The sequence below is a fragment of the Dermochelys coriacea genome, chromosome 10 (genome assembly GCF_009764565.3).
Source record: "Dermochelys coriacea isolate rDerCor1 chromosome 10, rDerCor1.pri.v4, whole genome shotgun sequence".
In the NCBI taxonomy this organism is placed as follows: domain Eukaryota; kingdom Metazoa; phylum Chordata; order Testudines; family Dermochelyidae; genus Dermochelys; species Dermochelys coriacea.
The window spans coordinates 4,370,510-4,389,026 of record NC_050077.1 but is presented as its reverse complement, the minus strand read 5'-3'; the positions used below and the strand labels follow the sequence as shown (position 1 = coordinate 4,389,026).

General features: G+C 49.9%; 1 protein-coding gene across 2 annotated transcripts in view; it reads left to right on the top strand.

Moving 5' to 3' along the window:
- Positions 1-12,531, top strand: part of LOC119862686 (testis-expressed protein 2-like) — a 39,155-nt gene extending 26,624 nt beyond the window's left edge. Inside the window, exons 8-13 of one of the 2 annotated variants that reach the window (XM_043493941.1) lie at positions 2,467-2,609; positions 6,097-6,101; positions 8,878-9,015; positions 9,687-9,899; positions 10,349-10,469; positions 11,626-12,531. In XM_043493941.1, the coding sequence (XP_043349876.1) occupies positions 2,467-2,609; positions 6,097-6,101; positions 8,878-9,015; positions 9,687-9,899; positions 10,349-10,469; positions 11,626-11,751 (746 nt within the window). In that variant the 3' untranslated portion in view covers positions 11,752-12,531. Of the gene's footprint in view, positions 1-2,466; positions 2,610-6,096; positions 6,102-8,877; positions 9,016-9,686; positions 9,900-10,348; positions 10,470-11,625 lie in introns of those variants that run through there. The other variant, XM_043493940.1, reaches the window with a different exon arrangement.
- The last annotated feature ends 5,986 nt before the right edge of the window (positions 12,532-18,517 follow it).

Genomic DNA, 18,517 nt, shown 5'->3' with positions numbered 1-18,517 from the left:
GTAGGAACTAGGCTCAAGACTTTATTTTTTAAAACATGTTTTGGGAAGATTAAAGCACCCCCGTGGAAAACTGACCAGACTTTGTGCCCATCAGCCACGGACAAAGACCATTTTAGAGCAACAAGTCTGTAGAAGTTACTTGGTGGCAACTATCTGAGACGAGCTTGGTTCCACCACAGTGATGGCCCTGCCTGCCTCATCCAAAGACTCCCAATGGGAGCTTTACACTGACTTCCGTGAGCTTTGGATCTGGCCCTATGGCATTGCTAATGCACCCACAACCAGATTATCCTACAGTTCAGTATTCCATGGAGACTGACCTCTGTTGTCACTCTTAGGAGGGATCCCTCCGGGTCAGGGTGGCAACACATTGGTGGGGCTGTAAGGGAAAAGCTTGCACTGTTGCTGCCCAGGGCTTCCCTGTGCTCTGGCTTCTGATCTCCAGTGCTGTCGATCCAGAACCTTCCTCCATCATTAATTGACTGACAAAAGAAAACCCAAAGTGGGCATTCAAACCAAACTGAGACAGCTACAAATGGGGGCCACTCTGAACTGGAGGGTTATAACCGGGGGTGCTATACACTAGGTTCCTGGACAGTGAGAGCCCCGCCCCCCCTGGACAGTGATAGCTCCTCGCCGTGATAGGAAAACAGGGCAAGTAAAACACCCAAAACCAACCCCCTGCATTCGGCCCCTTCCCTGCGGGGGCCATTGCAATGGGAGGATGGGGAAGGGCAGTTGTCAACGCTGCCAAGTGTCATCCCAGGGAAGCCCTGGGGGAATGGCAAGTTGGCAGCCTCCTAGGGGAAAGGAAGAAGCATGTCAAGGGGCAGAAAAGTCCAGGATTGCATCAGGGACAGTGAAAGAGAAGGCTTGGAGTAGAGGAGAGAGCATGGGGTGGGGCCAGGTGTGGAGAAAGGCAGACAGGGCACGGGAATTAAGCCAGATTAACCCTTCGGGCACCACAGCCAGTGCTTCCACGCCCACACCCACTTTCTTCCATTTGGAGACTCACATGGCAACCAGCCTGAGGGTAGCAGAGGGGTTAGCCACTCACAGTGAAGCACAGCTTGGAACAAGGTCTTATGGAAGGTCACAAACCCTACCCCCAAATGGAGTGCATTTGGGGCAGATGCCTCTGGATCCCCTAGACAGTGGCACCTGTCTTTCTCTGTCCTAGGCATCCCACAACCCAGCTGTGACAGCACATTAACCCTCCCATGTCTCCAGTCATCCCCCTCTCAGAAAGGTCATCCCCCCCAAGAGCCACTCAATGGAGACACTGGATTAATATTCATCCCACACACTGTTTGCCAGACTCCTCATCATGGAGCAATCAAGCGTGTGTATATCCCCCTCTCACTCATGCATGTCCCCTTGCATCCCTCCAGATCTCCCACCAGCACCTCAGTCTCCATTCCAGCTGTGTAGCCTCAGATAAAGCGGGGGAGAGCCCGCACGGGCTCAAAACATTCACGCACGGTTCTCTCTCAGCCTGCTTGTAGAGGCCAGTGTAAAGGGAACAGAGGAGGGGGAAATAAAGGGGCCACGCTGAGCCTTCAAACAAAGCCATCTTCCTGCTGCCAGCGGCCCACTTGGTATAGTAATAATTGCTCTGTGCAGCCAGAAGCCAGGGCAGTGCAGTGGAGTCCTTGCTACGGGTGGCACAAGAACCTGCTGCATTTCCCAATGTGTGGAACAGGGATCCTGCATTATTAATGCCCGGATAAAGGCCTCAACCACGATTGGGTTCCCACAATGCTAGAGGTTGTATGTGCTTGTGCGCACACACACACACAAACACGCACGCACTCGTGCAGAAGGTGGGAGAAAGCAATTGTTTCTCAACCCCATTTCACAGGTGGGGCCCAGAGAGATTCAGTGACTCACCCCAGGAGACAGTGGCTAAGCTAGGAATTGAACCCAGCACCTCCTGCCTCTCAGCCTAGGGCATTGCCTCCAGAGCAGCCTTCTTCTATGATGGAAGCAGCAAGGAAGCTGCTACCCAGCCAAGGCCAGGGTGGTTGATTGAACGGGGTAAAGTCCACAGATTCCTGTGGTTCGAGGACTCTGTGTCAACCCGTTCGCATCTAGAGTCGTGACTAAAGGCCATTATCCTCTGATGGCTCTCCAGGGGCCTGCGCGAGTGAGAGCGTCAGTGACGGGAGCCCAGTTCCACAGGGAACTCAAGCAGAGCAGCCAAGGGACAGAATGGGTCATGAATCGGGAGGCAGGCACGACGGGGCTGAGGGAGGGAAGGCTGGATAGATAGACGCTGAGCTTCCCTCTCCTCCAAAAGGTGATTCCAGCCGGGTCAGGAATAAGGAATGAGGCCAGCGTGGGATGCTGGTACTGCCTATGCGATACCAGCTCTCAAACCAGGCTTTGTAGCAGGCACCTATGCATCCTCCCAGACACCACAGACTCATGGGACCATGGGTCACCTGCATCCTGTCCTCTCTGCAGGGCTTTGGGTGGACGTGGAAGGAGTCATCTACAACGGCTCCCTACAGATGACACTGGAGACAAAGATGAACTTGTGCAAGCTGGGGAAAGAGGCATTGGTGGGAGGAGAGTGGGCAAGACGGCTGCTGGTGGGGAAGGGTAAGGTCACCTAAAGCATTACTGGGCCTTCACTCCTGTGACCTCAGTGGGGAGGAAACCCTGGTCCCACCATTTCTCCAGGAGGAAGGATAGTCGGTTCTGTAGCCATGCTCAGTAGGAGCACTGAGTCTGGACGAGAATATGAAGCCCTTTGTGTATTAATTCAAGGCATCCAGGACACTCCATTGTTCTGTCTCTACACTGAACAGAAAGGGCTTTATAATTCAGTGAGGTCTGCAAATCATGGGTCTGAAGGGCACCTCACAGGGCTCTGCGGGCAGCATAGCTGCACTCTACAGCTCGCCTCCCTGCCTGGTGGCACAGGGCAAATGGAATTTAACTCCATGCTCTAATCAGACGGAACCTGGTCAGTCTTGATCTGAAGCAGCATCTAGAAGAACTTGATTATTCCAGAGCAATGGGACAAGGTGTCTGATAGTGGAGGCTGTCCAGAGTCATATATATCAGCTGGGGCAGAAGAATAAGTCGAATGAAAATCAACTCCATTTGGAGGGTTTTATCAAGCCATCTGTGCTGAATATTTTCCATTTGTCTCAGCAGGATGGAGACAGCTGGGAAGTTAGTTCTAGGAAAGAGTCATTAATAAAATAAAAAGATAAGAAGAGCGTGTGTTTGTGGCTTGTTTGTCATGACAGCTTGTGCTCCGAGTTAGCTGACAGCTGCATTCCGGACTAATCTCTAATCATTTTATTGGTGATCAAAACAAAAATCTCCCCCCTCCCCATGTGCCGCTTTGGGGTTTTTTTAAATCAGGACAAAACGTTCTGTCTGGAGCTGTGAATGTTCTCATGGCCTGGTGTTATTTCCCACCCTGCTCCTGGGCACAGAGCCCCTGGCCTCATTCTCCATTTAACTGGGCTCTGTTGAAAGCACAGATGGGCTGGAAAGTTAAACCTTTCGTAACATGACCAGCTTTAGGCGAGGAGAGGGGACAGCCCAGAAGTGGATGAATTCTGAGTTACTCCAGATAACATAAAGAGCAGGGGAAAAGACAAGCATAGAAGGAACGAGGCTGTTGGCTCCATTCTGCGTCCTGCTCTTCAAAAGAAGTCTGCTTCACCGGATCAGGGAGACCAACGTCATAGAATCATAGGATTGGAAGGACCTCAAGAGGTCATCTAGTCCAGTCCCCTGCACTCATGGCAGGACTAAGTATTATCTAGACCATCCCTAACAGGTGTTTGTCCAACCTGCTCTTAAAAATCCCCAATGATGGAGATTCCACAACCTCCCTGGGCAATTTATTCCAGTGCCTAACCACCCTGACAGTTAGGAAGTTTCTCCTAATGTCCAACCTAAACCTCCCTTGCTGCAATTTAAGCCCGTTGCTTCTTGTCCTAGCCTCAGAGATTAAGAAGAACATTTTTTCTCTCTCTTCCTTGTAACAACCTTTTATGTACTTGAAAACTGTTATCATGTTCCCCCTCAGTCTTCTCTTCTCTGGCCTCTCCCTCTTGGGTTCAAATGCAACTCAAGGTTGCTAGTGCTCTTCTTACCATCTGGAAGTATATGAAATAAGATGGTGGTTCTTGGTCTAGCTCCTGGTGGACTTGTGTTCACAATGCAGCCAGCAAAGCTAGCTGAGAAGCCAAGGGCTGGTTAAGCACAGGAACTGGATCTGCTGTAGCTCACTTACATGGTCTTGTCTCTGAGACAATGGAGTGGAGGAAACTTGCACTAGCCTGGCCTTTAGCTGTACTTGACCAGCCGTGAACAAGGCTGTCAACTGCTTGTAACGATAGTGCAAATGAATCATACTAATCACATACACATGGCACTCCTTCTCAGGAGCATGTTGCAAACCTTCACCTATTCATCAGAGAGTGATCTGCTGGGATTGTAGTTAGCACCATTGGAAGAATTTTGTTGTTTGAAACACTTGTACAAATTGCTGGACCCGTCATTGGCTTATTTACAAGTTACGGGAATGGGTTTTCTTCTGCCTTTTGGAGAAACTGCCTGTGTTGTTACTTAGCACTGTCTAGCTGACGCAGAATGGACCGGGGATCTATTGCCATTTACTGTCCATTAGCAGCTGATGTCTGATGAGGCCAGACTCTCATCCCTGATCCTGGAGCACTCCGCTTTGTTCGGCCATATATTTGCTGACAGATCATTAGTTGCTCTGACTTTTTAATGGAGCCATTCCGGGCCAGAATGTGAGCTGGGGCTCAGGGCTCAGCCCGCCACTCGAGCACCTGCTTCTGCTATGGAGACACTGTGGTGTGCACGGCTCGCCTAGAGAATTATCCACCTGACTCCCTGCTCCCTCTGCCGGCTAGGGAGAACTGGGTGACAGGTGACTGCAGCGAGAGGTGCATTGATCTGGCAAACATCCTCTCATTCGGCCCCATGATGCAAGATAGGGGCTCCCTGAGTAAGTTAAAGGGAGACCTGGCCTTACCAAGTGTGGCTGCTATGCTGCGAGCCCTCACACCATGGAGTCCATGACCAGTGAGGGTACCCAGCATCCTTCAGCAGCAGGCCCTGTTCTTGCCCTTGCTTTTACATTTCCTAGGAGGAAAGGAACCAATGAATTCTTGTTCATCTTGTAAATAATAGATTGAAATGTCATAGACCAGCACCCCTTTGCGCTAGGCGCTGTACAGACTGAACAAAAAGACTTTGCCTGCCCCCAACCAACTCCCAATCTAGGACAAGAGAAGACGGATGGATACAGAGAGGGGTACACGAGACAAGACTGGTCAGCATGATAGGCAGTCGTCTCGGAGGCGGAACCATTGTCAAGTTTTTGAAGACATTCAGCAGCAAAGGAGAGTTGGAGGAGCATCCAAGGAGGGCTATGAGGTAGCTTTGTGGGTGTTTTACAGGGAGCTTCTTCCAGACGTGATGGGAGAAAGCATGAAGGTGCTTGTTTGAAAAAGTAACGAGTAGGTGATGGAGGCTGGAATCATGGGCAGATCGGAGGTGGGAGCTGACATCTCAGTAGCAAGTGTGAGATCCTAGTTAGGGTGAGGGTTGACTGGGAAGGGCCTTGAAAATGAAGACAAGCAGCTCCTGCTTGATGCAGGACCAGCGGATGGATGATGGTCAAAGCAATAGGTTAGGAGACTGATCTTTTTCAGCAGCATTCTGAATAGCTATTAGCTAGACAGGCTAGCATTTCTCAAGACCAGAGAGCAGGATGCTGCAGTAACTGAGATGAGAGAGATGAGATGTTGGCTGAGAGGTTTAGCTGTGTGGATGGATAGGGAAAGGCTACATCTTACCCGTATGTAAAACAATCTGCAAGACTTAGACACAGCCTGGATGCGAGACCTAGAGAGAGATCCGAGTCAGAGGCAGGATGGTGGTGTTGTCACAGTGATCGAGAAAGGATCTGCAAGGGGGAATTTGAGGGGGACAGATTAAGAGCGCTGTTTTAGCCACATTGAGCTTGAGCTGACAGCTAGACATCACCAAGGACACGTCAGAGAGACAGGCTGAGATCTTTGTTTGGACCAGGAGGAGGAGGGGTCTGGAGCAAAGAGGTAGATCTGTCTGGTGTCAGCCCAGAGCTGGAATTGCAGGTTGTAACAAGAATCCTCTCCTGGATCAGTCTTCTGATGGAAGATGATGGGAGTTTTGGTCAGCACCAGGATCTTTGTCACATGTGGGGCTGCTTTGTTTGCTTGCCAAGAGCCCAGATGTTCACCTACCTTGCTTCCAATTTTGTTTTCAACCTGGGTAAATGCACAGAGCCATAATAATTGCTCGCTTCTGTCTCCCTTGGTGCAGGAAGAGAAATTGCTCATGGTTCGAGTTCACCAGTGCTAAGGCCCAGCAGCTGATTGGCTTTGCACAGGCAGGAGGTGGCCAGGGGCTGCATTTTAAGGATCCAGGGGTAGCATTTGACTTTAAGGCCGGTCACTCCTGCTTTGTTGCAGCTTTTGCAGATGCGGATACTGGAAAGCTGTACATCCCAGCAGGGCGGGGATATTCTGCCAGGGATCATCTGCACATCCCCATAGTGCTTTACGGAGATAAATCACAAATAGCACAAGGAGAGAGATTCAGAGGTTCTGTCTCTCACAAGATACAGCAAAGGTGAGAAGATCAGGCCAAATTCAGCCCTGGCACAGCTCCCACAGTGAAATTCCTGGATGTGCACCCACTTACACTGGGGCTCAGCTAGGCCTCATACGTTTTCACCTGTGATTTGAAAGGGGATGGAGAGTGATGAGGATCCAGAGGATCCAGGGAGGCTGTTCCAGTTGGCAGGTGCTGCAGAGGAGGAAGGCTTTTGCACCAGCCACAGGGAGGGGAGGTACGGAATGGAGAGGCCAGGGCTGGATGAATGGAGAAAACCACGCTCGGGGAATGGAGAGAAAGCAGCTCAATGAAGCTTTAACGTCCGCTCATGGATGCATTAAATCTTTCTGCAACTGGAGCCAAAGCTCTTTGCTTCACTGTATTTCCGATACCTCAGAACCAAGATGACTCTACGTGGCTTGGATTGCAATATGTGCATTGCCCTGCCTCCCTACCACTCCAAATCCCTCACCTCACAGAACCACTCTGCCCTGGCAAGGAGATGGGATTGATCTGACACAGGAAAGATAGCGACAAGCCTCCTTAATTAGCCACATTTTAAGAATACGCTCTGGAAGGCGTGGTGTCAACCTTTGCCTCCCCCAGTACTGCTCTAAGGGGGACACTAGGCTGGCAGGCTGCATTCCCCCTGCAAACTCCTCCCCAGCTTGACACTGCATGTAGGTCAGTGTCACCAGGCTATTTCTTCTTAAAGGGGAGTTAAAGCCGAGATCCCTTGGTAAAGGACTTAAATAGAGAACAATGCTGCCTGCAGGGAAAGGGGTTGAACTTCACAGCTCAGGGGCAGCAGGGTGGGCATTGATCATGCCACAGCTATCAGCACAAGCCATGCAATAAGAGAGATCAAGGCATGATGCCAGGATGATCTGTTTGGCCTCAGCTGGGGTCACCATCTACTGGCAAACCCAGCGAGCACTATGAAGAACTCCTATGAGATCAGCCCAGCTGGGGCAGCCTGCATGGGAGATGGCTCTGGAGTCCCCAAGCCAGCCAGCTGCCCAGACTCTCCTGCATTTAGACAGCACTGGGTAAGAGTTTCAGACCCCCTTTAATGGGACCTGGCTGGGCATCCATCCCCAAACTCTCACCCCTAATAACAGCTTGGGAAGTCCCACTGTCTACCTCAAGCTCCAGGGATCTGTCAAGTCCCACTAACCCCCCTCACCTTAGAAACTGACTCGGAAGAGCCCCATTGTAGCAGGTTCTTACCTCTCCTCTATCAGGCATGGCCATTGCCTCAGTTTCCCCTCTCCCTCTTGCTCTTAGTTTAATATAATCCTACAGCTAAATTAAACTCCTCCCATGCTGGGGTAAGGAGAGTCCAAATGAAGTCTCCCCCAGTCCGCCCTGGGTCACCAGACCACCCTGCTCCAGTCACTCCCTGCTCTGCCTCACAGGAATCTGCAGGAAAACCAACAGACAAATCAGATCCAAAGAAAGAACACACACACTCCCCCACAATCTCCCCTGCAGGCCAGTGCCCAAATCCCCAGTTGCTCCCCCACTTTCTCCAGGATTCCTGCAGGTCTACAGGGAACGATAAGACCTCTCTCTCTGTTTCCCTTTGCAGAGAAGCCTGCAAGCCCTCCAAGATACTTCTTTCTATACAGAAATCCGCGCGCACACACACATACCCCACATACCCCCAAACTTTGCTATGTCCTGCTCTCTTCTCTGTCCTGGGGGGATAGACATCTGCTTATATCCTGCTTTTATCCTGCTTCCTCCTCCACCCAGCATGCCTGGCTAGAATGACCTACAACTCCATGTGGTCCTGGAAACTGTAAGTCCCAGCACGCCTTGGGTCTGGGTTTAAAATGAGAACAGGCTGTCCTGGGCCTGTAGCCTTAAAGGGCCAGGCCACCCTGCTGCATCCATGTTCATCCTAGTATAACAAACAGACGTGACCCTGCTGTGTGTCCCTGCCACCGGCGCCTCTTCCCAAGCACCTGGCGCATGCTGCAGAGCTAGAGGGAAGACACCAGAACCATGAGGCTGCACTAGCCTTCGTGCCATTAGCCCCAACAGCCTTTGCTGCTGGCATCTGCCCGTCTGACACCAGAGACAGCACCAGCACGTTGGGGGCTAACACAAAGAGTCATGGGTAAAGGCTTGGCTGGCGGTCAGGCCCGTGCAGTCTGCGGGTGCCACAGCACCAGGGCCCCCACTGGGACTCACCCCCTCCCTCTTTGCTCGCAGGGCCAAACCTCGGGTGATCCTGCTGGCAGACAGCGATGCAGAGTCCTCCAGCGCCGGCTCCTCTGACGAGGAAGACGTCCTTGCAGCAGAGCCTTCTGGAGCCCTGGGAGAGAGGATCGTCCCCCCTCCTGCTGAAGGGTAAATAATTACTAATAAAATACTAATAATCCCTAACCCATCTATAGCACTTTCCCTCAGTAGATCTCAAAGCACTTTAAAAAGGAGGTCATGATCATCATCTCATTTCACAGATGGGGAAACTGAGGCACAGAGCGGGTAAGTGACTTGCCCAAGATCCCCCAGTGAAGCCATGGCAGAGTCAGGACCCAGGTTTCCCGCATCCCAGTCAAACAACCCCCTCTCAGAAGAGGGGCTCCTCAGCTAGCCCTGCCTGCGGGGAGCCATTCGGGATCACAGCCCCTAGACACCCCACGATGAGCATGGGACTGCTGGCTGGCTAGATCATTGAGTCCGACGCCCTGCAAAAGCACGTTATTGTCTCCTAAGTCTTCCCTAATAGCTTCATCGGGAAGGAGAAGAGTCGTAGGAGCGTGCGAGGCTCACACCTCCCAGCACCTCCTGCTGGATGGATTTCCATGTCCTGGGAGCCAAGGAGAAGGGTGGCTTGTTCCTGCTGGAGGAATGTCACAGAGTCACAGACCGCGGAGGGGGAGGGGTTGACAGGAAGCGAAAGGTGCCCCCAGGATGAATGGGGTGGGGACCGAGTGAGGTGAGGCCCCCGCTTAACCCCGCCTTGGAGCAGCCCCCTTTTGCAGGCTGACGCTGTCTCCCCTCATCCCCCTGCTTAGCCATGGCGGCGGCAACAGCACCAGCCGCAAGATCCTGCGCTTCGTGGATAAGATCGCCAAGTCCAAGTACTTCCAAAAGGCCACTGGAAACGAGTTCATCAAGAAGAAGATCGAGGAGGTGTCCAACACGCCGCTGCTGCTGACGGTGGCAGTCCAGGAGCTGGCCGGGACCGTGGCTGTGAACATTCCTCCACCCCCGACAGACCGAATCTGGTAGGAGAGTCCTTGTGTCCCACCACGCGGTGATTTGCCACATAGCCCGGCTTCTACTTCCCAGAGCTTAGTGGAACATGGTCAGGGAGTTTCGGCCTGAAATTTAGGATTAGGGAACTCAACATGGGCAGAAATATTCTCCCAAAACAGGGACTAGATTGCTCAGGGGATTGGGCCAGACACGTCACACTTTTCCCATCTAGGTCATGGATCCAAATCCAGCACCAGGTAATGCTAGTGACCAAAATCTCTTGTGGTCTGATGGTTGTTCAGTGGGTCTCAGCCCACCTCCTAATGGACAAGTGTCCCAAAGTGGCCCTTTCACTGGCAATGTCAGCAGAGGCCAACAGCTTATAGGCCACAGAGACTGCACTCCCCTGTCACCAGGCCATGTGTGCAGGAGCACAAGGAGTTTGTGATGGTCTCTGCTTCCTTCCTTCCCCCTCCAGGTACAGCTTCCGAATCCCTCCCCAGCTGGAGCTGAAAGTCCACCCGAAGTTGGGCGAGCGGGAAGTCACCTTCATCCACATCACGGAATGGATTGAGAGAAAGCTGCAGCATGAATTCCAGGTACCTGCTCCCAGAGTACTGGGAGAGAAATGATGAGCACACTGGGGATGGATCAGAACCAAGGATGGGACAACTGGAACCTAAACAATGTAAAGATGGGCCTGCAAACTCTGGGGCCAGATGTTGCAAACCTCAAGTTTGGGCAGTGTTTAGATCCAGGGTTTTGATTCATTTAAAGAAGGAGATAGAGTTTGGGCATCTCCAAATTCAGTGATGTTCAGGCCCAAGTTTTGGTTCAGGCCAATCTGGAGAGAGCCAAAACCAAACTGGACTCGGGCCTCTTTGGAAAGTTGAGAAACACGAGTTAAACTTTTTAGAGGTTTGATTCAAACCAATGAAGTGCTCCAAGAGCAGCTGCTCTCATAGGATTCCCCACCCAGCTAAAACCAGAAGGCGCTGGTGAGACAGCCTTGGCTCCTGAGCCGACCAGCTGATTCTCATCCCAAAGACATTCAGCCAAGTTCAGCTCCTAGAGGCATCTCCAGGAGTTTGAAGGTGCTACATGCCTTCAAGTTATTCTCTCTTTTGTGTCCCTTGTTAGACCTGTTACTATATACCTTTTATTCTTAGGCTTCTGGTCAGGAGACCATTGGCAAGGCCTAGGTGGAAAGATCTGCTGCAAGTTCCCAAAGCCCCCTGCACCAGCGTGGTCTGCTAGGATTTTAATGTCTCTTAGCCAGCTAGGAAGGTGCAGAGGTTTGAGAACTCCTTGTTGCCAGTTTCCTGAGCAGCACCCAACCTGACTTAAGAATGGCCAACCACAGCAAGGACAAGCCACGTCTTCTTGTCTTGTCAGATCTATGGTCACGTACATCTGCTGCCATGGGAAACAGGACCTACTGATCCGAAAACAGGCTTCTGCCCAGTGAGCTGAAGGAGATGCTCCATTGGGTTACGGCTCTTATTGATCTTTAGCCACTAGGCAGGGGGAAAAAGCCCTTACAAACCGGGGAGTGCTGCATCCAGCCAGCAGAGCTGCATGTATGCATTAGCCACTCCATTACACCTCTGCTGATCATAAGCTGGATCCCAGGTTCTAAGCCACAGTGGGACAGTAGCAACAGGTACCAATCAGCCCTTCAGAGCTCCCAGCTTTGTCCCTCTGAAGGTTTTTTTAATGCCATGGTTTTAATTTTGTCCAATTTCCCTTTTTCAGAAAATTTTAGTGATGCCAAACATGGATGATCTCATCATTCCCATCATGCACTCCGGCTTGGAACCCCAGCCCTCCATTGAGGGGCCATTCAAGGACCTTCCAGCGGATAGCCAGAAGTGGCTCTGAAGAGTGACCCACTGGCTGGGTCAAGACACTTGGCAGAACTCTGGAGGATTTGCTGAGATGCCCAGCTAACCTGAGCCTGGCCATCGGTCGCCACACAGGAGCCAAGATGCTGGTCTGAAGTCTCCCAGTTCATCTCTCCATCTCGTCTTCAGCATCCCCCAGCTCAGCAAAGGAGTCTCTTCTTCAAATATGACGCAGAACATTAAGGACAGAAACATACACCCCCAGGGGAGGAGCAAGTTGGAGTCACCCAAGCATACAAAACTCCAGGTAGCTCATCCATCACCACCAGGTTCCTCTGGATTAATACAACTCCTTTGCAGCCAGGTGGGCATCTTCTGTGCTAGCCAAGGCAGGAACTTGCTCAGCACTGTCTGCTTTACAAAAGGGGGTGCAAGAAACTCGGGGGGGGGGGTGGGAGAGGGTTGCTTGATGTCCAAGAAGTGTTAATCAGACGTTGCGATCAGAAATGGCCCAAGCTTATTGCATCAGCACTGGACCTCCTTTAAATGGGCAGCCGGGTCTGCCAGGAAAACTGCAGGCAGGAAATGAACTGAAACACAGACAAAAAACCCATAACCCTCATTGCCCATACAAGTATTTTATTGTACTCTGAGTCTCACCACCACCCAGCAGGCTGAATGGAATTGTGGGTATCCCTACGGCATCCACACAAATTGGACACATAACAGTGAGGTTACCTGGCTCTGACAGCCCCAGCCCTGGGGAGGGGAGGACCATGTGCCCATCAGCCTGGAACGAAGCGCATGGGAGGTACAGGCAGGGATGCAAAACCCTGCTCCTGGCCAGGCAATGGCTGTGGCAGGAGTTTAGTTGAAGGGGGAGAGTGGGGAAAGCAGCCATTTGACGGTAACCAGGCAGTAGTGGTGCAGAGAGGGGCTGAAACAGTCACATGTCAAAATCCATGGAGTGTTTCAGCAGGCAAAGTTGGGGCAGAGGGTAGGGACGTGGGGGTGAACTCCACAATACCTAAGGGGGGGAGCGCTCAGTATGTCAGGGAAGGGAGTGGAGGGGAAGTCCTATGAGCCTCAGAGAGAGAGCGGTTTGTAGACAAAAACAGAGGCAGCAGTGTCAGCTGCCCGGGTCCAGCCCATCCCCCAGGCAGTGCACCCTGCGCCGGGGAAAGCAGGAGGCCGTGGGAATGCCTGGGCACGAAGCACTGTGCAGATCAGGGCTTGTGGCAGCACCTCTAATGGGTCAAAAGCAGAGGAGGAGACAGCAATAGCCCTCTTCTCCCATCCCAGACCTGGGGGAGCCCCAAAATGGAGGGCTGGAGTGAGCCAGCCAGCAGAGGAGGTGGGGATCAGGAAGCCAGTGGAGCAGAGGTCAGAGGGAGATCGAGTGGTGTGTGTCAAGCTTTGCAGAGCACCAGCCGTGTGAGAGCACTGCTGGGCATTAAGGGGTTAACTCTTCAGCTGGCACAGCTTCCCTGGCATGCCTTTGTCCTCACTGATGCTCACAGACATTGCGCCCCGGTTCCATTCTGCCCTGGGAGTTACCCTGATGGGGCCATTAGCAGGAGAAGCCTGGGCTCCCTTGGTATTGAGCCCCTCTGGACGAGGCCTGTGCCCCACTGAAGCTGGCCCCCTCTGCCTTGCAATGAACAAGACAGAGAGAAGTCATCTCCTACCGGCATTTTAGTTTGCTCTGTGCTTCCTCGCTGTGGCGCGTTTCAGGAGAGACACATCTCAGCTGCCAGCAATGCCACAAGCATCTGAAAACACCAAGAGGACCAACCCTGTACAGTACAACGATGAAAGGCGCCCATCTGGACTACAGCATGAGGCACAAAGTGGGACCATTTGATCCTCCATGCAATAAAAGTAATAGATTCTGTCAAGTAACATCACGACACCATGTTAAAACAAAGGGCTTTGCAGACCAGGTGGATGTGTAAGAGAAGAGCCGAACTGAAGCAATAAAGTTTGCATTCATCCACCAGGGATTCAGGCTGGGATATGTTTGTTGTTATTTTCCAGTTATATTTATTGTGCTTCACGTCTATATTGCCATTTCAGTGTGGCTTTTCTTTGGAACCATTCACTAAAGACCAGGATGTAGAACTAACTATCCACGGTCCATCTAGCCCAGTAGCTCATCTTCCAACAGTGGCCGTTGCCAGATGCTTCAGGGGGAGTGAATAGAACAGGGCAATTTATTGACTTATCCATCCCCTGTTGTCCAGTCCCAGCTTCTGGTAGATGGAGGTTTAGGGACACCCAGGGCATGGGGTTGTGTCTCTGACCATCTTGGCGAATAGCCGTTGATGGACCTGTCCTCCAAGAACTTATTTTTGACCCAATTATACTTTTGACTTTCACAACATTCCCTGGCAATAAGTTCTATAGGTTGATTCTGCATTGTGTGAAGTACTTCCTTGTGTTTGTTTTAAACCTGCTGCCTATTAATTTCATTGGGTGACCCCTGGTTCTTGTGTTATGCGAAGGGGATATACCTCCTTAGTTGTCTCTTTTCTAAGATTTCCCTTTTCAAAAGCCATGTTGACTCTTCCCAACACATGTATACGTCGTGTTCATCTATGTGTCTGATAAATTCTATTCTTTATTTGCTTGGTACTGAAGTTAGGCTTACTGGCCTGTAAATGTCAGGATTGCCTCTGGGGCCCTTTTTAAAAATCAATGTTACAGAGGCTAATTTAAACAATAGGATATGTAGCAATTAGTAGTATTTTGCAATTTCACAAATGAGTTCCTTCAGAACTCTTGGGTGAATCCCATCTGGTCCTGGTGACGTATCACTGTTGAATTTATCAATTTATTCCAAAACCTCCTCTATTGACACCTCAGTCAGGGACAGGTTTTCAGATTTCTCACCTAAAAAGACTGGCTCAGGTGTGAGAATCTCCCTCATGTACTTTGCAGTGAAGACCGATGCAAATAATTAATTTTTGTTTCTCTGCAATGACCTTGTCTTCCTTGAGTGCTCCGTTAGCATCTCGATCATCCTGTGGAACCACTGATTGTTTGGCAGCCATCCTGCTTCTGATATACTTAAAAAAAATAAAAAATTGCTGTTAGTTTTCCAGTCTTTGGCTAATTGCTTGTCAAATTCATTTTTGGCCTGCCTAATTATACTTTTACACTGCACTTGTCAGAGTTTATGTTCCTTGATATTTTCCTCAGTAGAATTTGACTTCCACTTTTGAAACCGTGTCTTCTTGTCTCTAACCGCCTCTTTTACTGTGTTGCTTAGCCACAGTGGCCCTTTTTTGGTGGTCTTACTATTTTTTAATTTGGGGGTAGACATATTGTTTGAACCTCAATTACGGTGGTTTTCCAAAAGTTTCCATGCAGCTTGCAGGCATTTCACTCATTTTCTTTTTTATTTCCATGTAACTCGCCTCCTCGTTTTTGTGTAATTGCTCTTTTTGAAGTAAAATGCTACTGTGGTGGGTTTCTTTGGTGTTCCCCCCTCCATGAAGTTAAATTTTACATTAGGGTCACTATTACCTATCGGTTCAGTTATATTCACCTCTTAGACCAGATCCTGTGCACCACTTAGGACTAAATCAAGAATTGCCTCTCCCCTTCTGGGGTCCAGAGCTAGCTGTTCCAAGAAGCAGTCATTAATGGTGTCTAGAAATTTTACTTCTGCATCCCGTTGTGAGGTGACATGTTCCCAGTCAATATGGGCATAGTTGAAATACCCCATTTTTATTGGGTTTTCTGCTTTTGTAGCTTCTGTAATTCTGGGTTCAGTCAGCATCACATTAGTCATGTGGTCAGTAGTAAATTCCTACCGCTATACTCTTACTGTTCACATATAGACATTCTATCCATAGAGATTCTGTGATATTGTCTGATTTATTTAGGATTTTTACTATGTTTGACTCTATGCTTTCTTTCATATAGTGCCACTCCCCCCCCCCCGTGCAACCCGCTCAGTCATTCTTCTATAGTTTGTACCCTGGTTTTACCGTGTCCCATTGATTATCATTGGTCCACCAAGTTTCTGTTATGCTTATTATATCAATATCCTCCTTTAATGCCAGGCACTCAGATTCACCCATTATATTATTTAGACTTCTTGCATTGGTATACAAGCACTTATAAAATGTGTCAATATTTAGTTGTCTGCCTTCATGTGATGTAATTGAATGGGATTCTTTTTTATTTGACTGTTTCTCTTCCATTCCTACCTGTACTTTACCATCTTCTATCCTCTCCTCCTTACTAGGATATAGTGTATCCCCTTTAATAAATCTCAACCCCCCCCCCACGGAATGTGTCTGTCCGAATCACATGGTCCTCCACATCTGTCGGCTTTCCCCCAGCCCTTAGTTTACAAATTATTCCCAGCTTTGGCTATTTCCCAACTCTCCAATCTATACCTTGGTTTGCTCATCTGTAAAATGGGGATAATAATATTTCCTTACCTTTTATGGAGTGGACACGAAATATTACTGACAACTTTGTGAAGTGGGTTGAAGTCCTCTGAACAGATTCAGGGCTATCTTCCCTCGCTAGTATCACAGAGTTCAAATGGTGGCCTAACCTCACACCATTCACACTGGAAATAAGGCGTAAATTTGTAATGGTGAGAGTAATTAACCATGGGAACAATTTACCCAGGGTTGTGGGGGATTCTCCATCACTGACGATTTTTAAATCAAGATCAGATGTTTTTCTAGAAGATCTGCTCTAGGAATTATTTGGGGGAAGTCTCTGGTCTGTGTTTTACAGCGGGTCAGACTAGATGATCGTAATGATCCCTTCTGGCCTTGGAATCTATAAATTTATGATCAGGGCTCTGAGGGGCCACGCTAGGGTGGACACCTGTCATTCAAACACAAGGGAGAGATTTTGATTGCACAGCGTCCTTTTCGGAGAATAACGAGCCAGTTCCTCTCCTGTTCTCTGCTTATTTTGTTCTGTTCTAACTGGGTGCCAGCCCGACTTAGGGCTCTCTAACGATTTGTGACAGGTGATGACGCTGTCCCAGCCATGTTCACTTTCATCTCCCCCAGCAAAGGCCAGTGACAAGCAGCGACGCAGATGGACAAAGCTGCATCCTCATGAGCCCCTGCAGCAGCACAGTTCCTGCCTGTCTTCCCTTGTAATCAGCTGGGTAAAATGTCAGCTAGTGACAGTGCAGGAAGGAGCCAGAGCCCTCCCCCCACCTCCCTCCTGAGGCATGTGAGCACAAATCACTTTACACTAGTCCTGCATGAAAGGACATCTCTCTCACCCTCCCAATCAGTACCAATGGGAGCCTCCCCCACCTTCTGCAACTGGCACAATCCTGAGCCCCCTCTAACTGTCCCATCTCCCGATTTGTACAATGGATACTTCCCACCCCACCACCACCACTCCACCTTGAGATCCAGGGATGAGTAGCTCGTAGACCCATGGGGTTATAAGGGACCATCTAGCCTAACCCCCGGCCAAGATGCAGGATTTGTTGGGTCTAAACATCCCAGACAGATGCTATCCAGCCTCCTTTTGAAAACCTCCAGTGAAGGAGCTTCCACAACTTCCTTAGGCGTCTGTTCCATTGGCCGACTGTTTTTACAGTTAGGGAGTTTTTCCTGAGATTTAATCTAAATACTGTAGTTTGAACCCTTTGCCTCTTGTCCTGCCCTCCGTGGCAAGAGAGAACAACTTTTCTCCATCCTTTTTATCGCAGCCTTTCAAGTATCTGAAGACCGCTATCATATCCCCCCTTAATCTCCTCTTTTCAAACTAAACACACCCTGTTCCTTCAGCCTTTGCTCATATGGCTGCATTCCACCCCTTAGATCATCTTTGTCACTTGCCCCTGGATCCTTTCCAGTTTCTCTGCCTCCTTTCTATATCTTGTTGACCAAAACTGGACAGTCCTCCAGCTGAGGCCTAACCAGCACCGAGTAGCGCTGGGCAAGTGCGTTACTAGCCTCCACAGAGCATCTGGAGCTGGGGACGAGGCTTCCTGGGGAACTTCTTACTCTCCATTGCTGCTGTCCAGGAAATGCAGGTTCTTCAAGGAATTCATCTAGTTTCAACTTCCAGAAAAAAGTATCCCCTCCTTGTTGGACCGTTTTTTCCTGAAGTTGAAGCAAGACAAATCCAGACTGGAAATAAGGTGTAAAGTTTTACCGGTGAGGATAATTAAGTCATTGAATACCTTACCAAGGGTCATGGGGAATTCTCCATCACTGGCAATCTTTCAATCAAGATTAGATGTTCTTCTAAAAGATCTGCTCTAGGAATGATTGTGGGGCAGTTCTCAGGCCTGGGTTATCTGGGAGGTCAGACTAGAGGATCACAATGGTCCCTTCAGGCCTTGGAATGTGTGAATCTGCATTCTATTGAAGTTACAGGAAATGTACTTGCTTCCACCCAGGCTGCATTTTGTCCTTAGTCACATACATATACAAAGGCATGATGGATACGATCATGCTGAGCCACATTCTGCTCTTGGATACAGAAATGTAAATCTGGAGTAGCTCCAGTGAGGTCAGTGGGGTCACTCTGGATTCACAGATCAGAGTAGCCAGAAGCAGACTGTGACTAATACTAGCAAATCAGTCACAGTGAAAATCCTCTCCAATAGCCCTGCCAGACCCTTCCATCCTTCTGGCCTTGGAATCTATGAATCTATGAAAGATGCAATCATCCTGCCCAAACAAGGCAGGGCAGAACCAGCCTTGCTGACATGCCCGGCTTTTCCAGGCCTTACAGGATTCATCTGTGCCAGCTCTTTTTTTCCTCTTCTGGAACAGATGCCAGCCAACGGGGCCTTGATT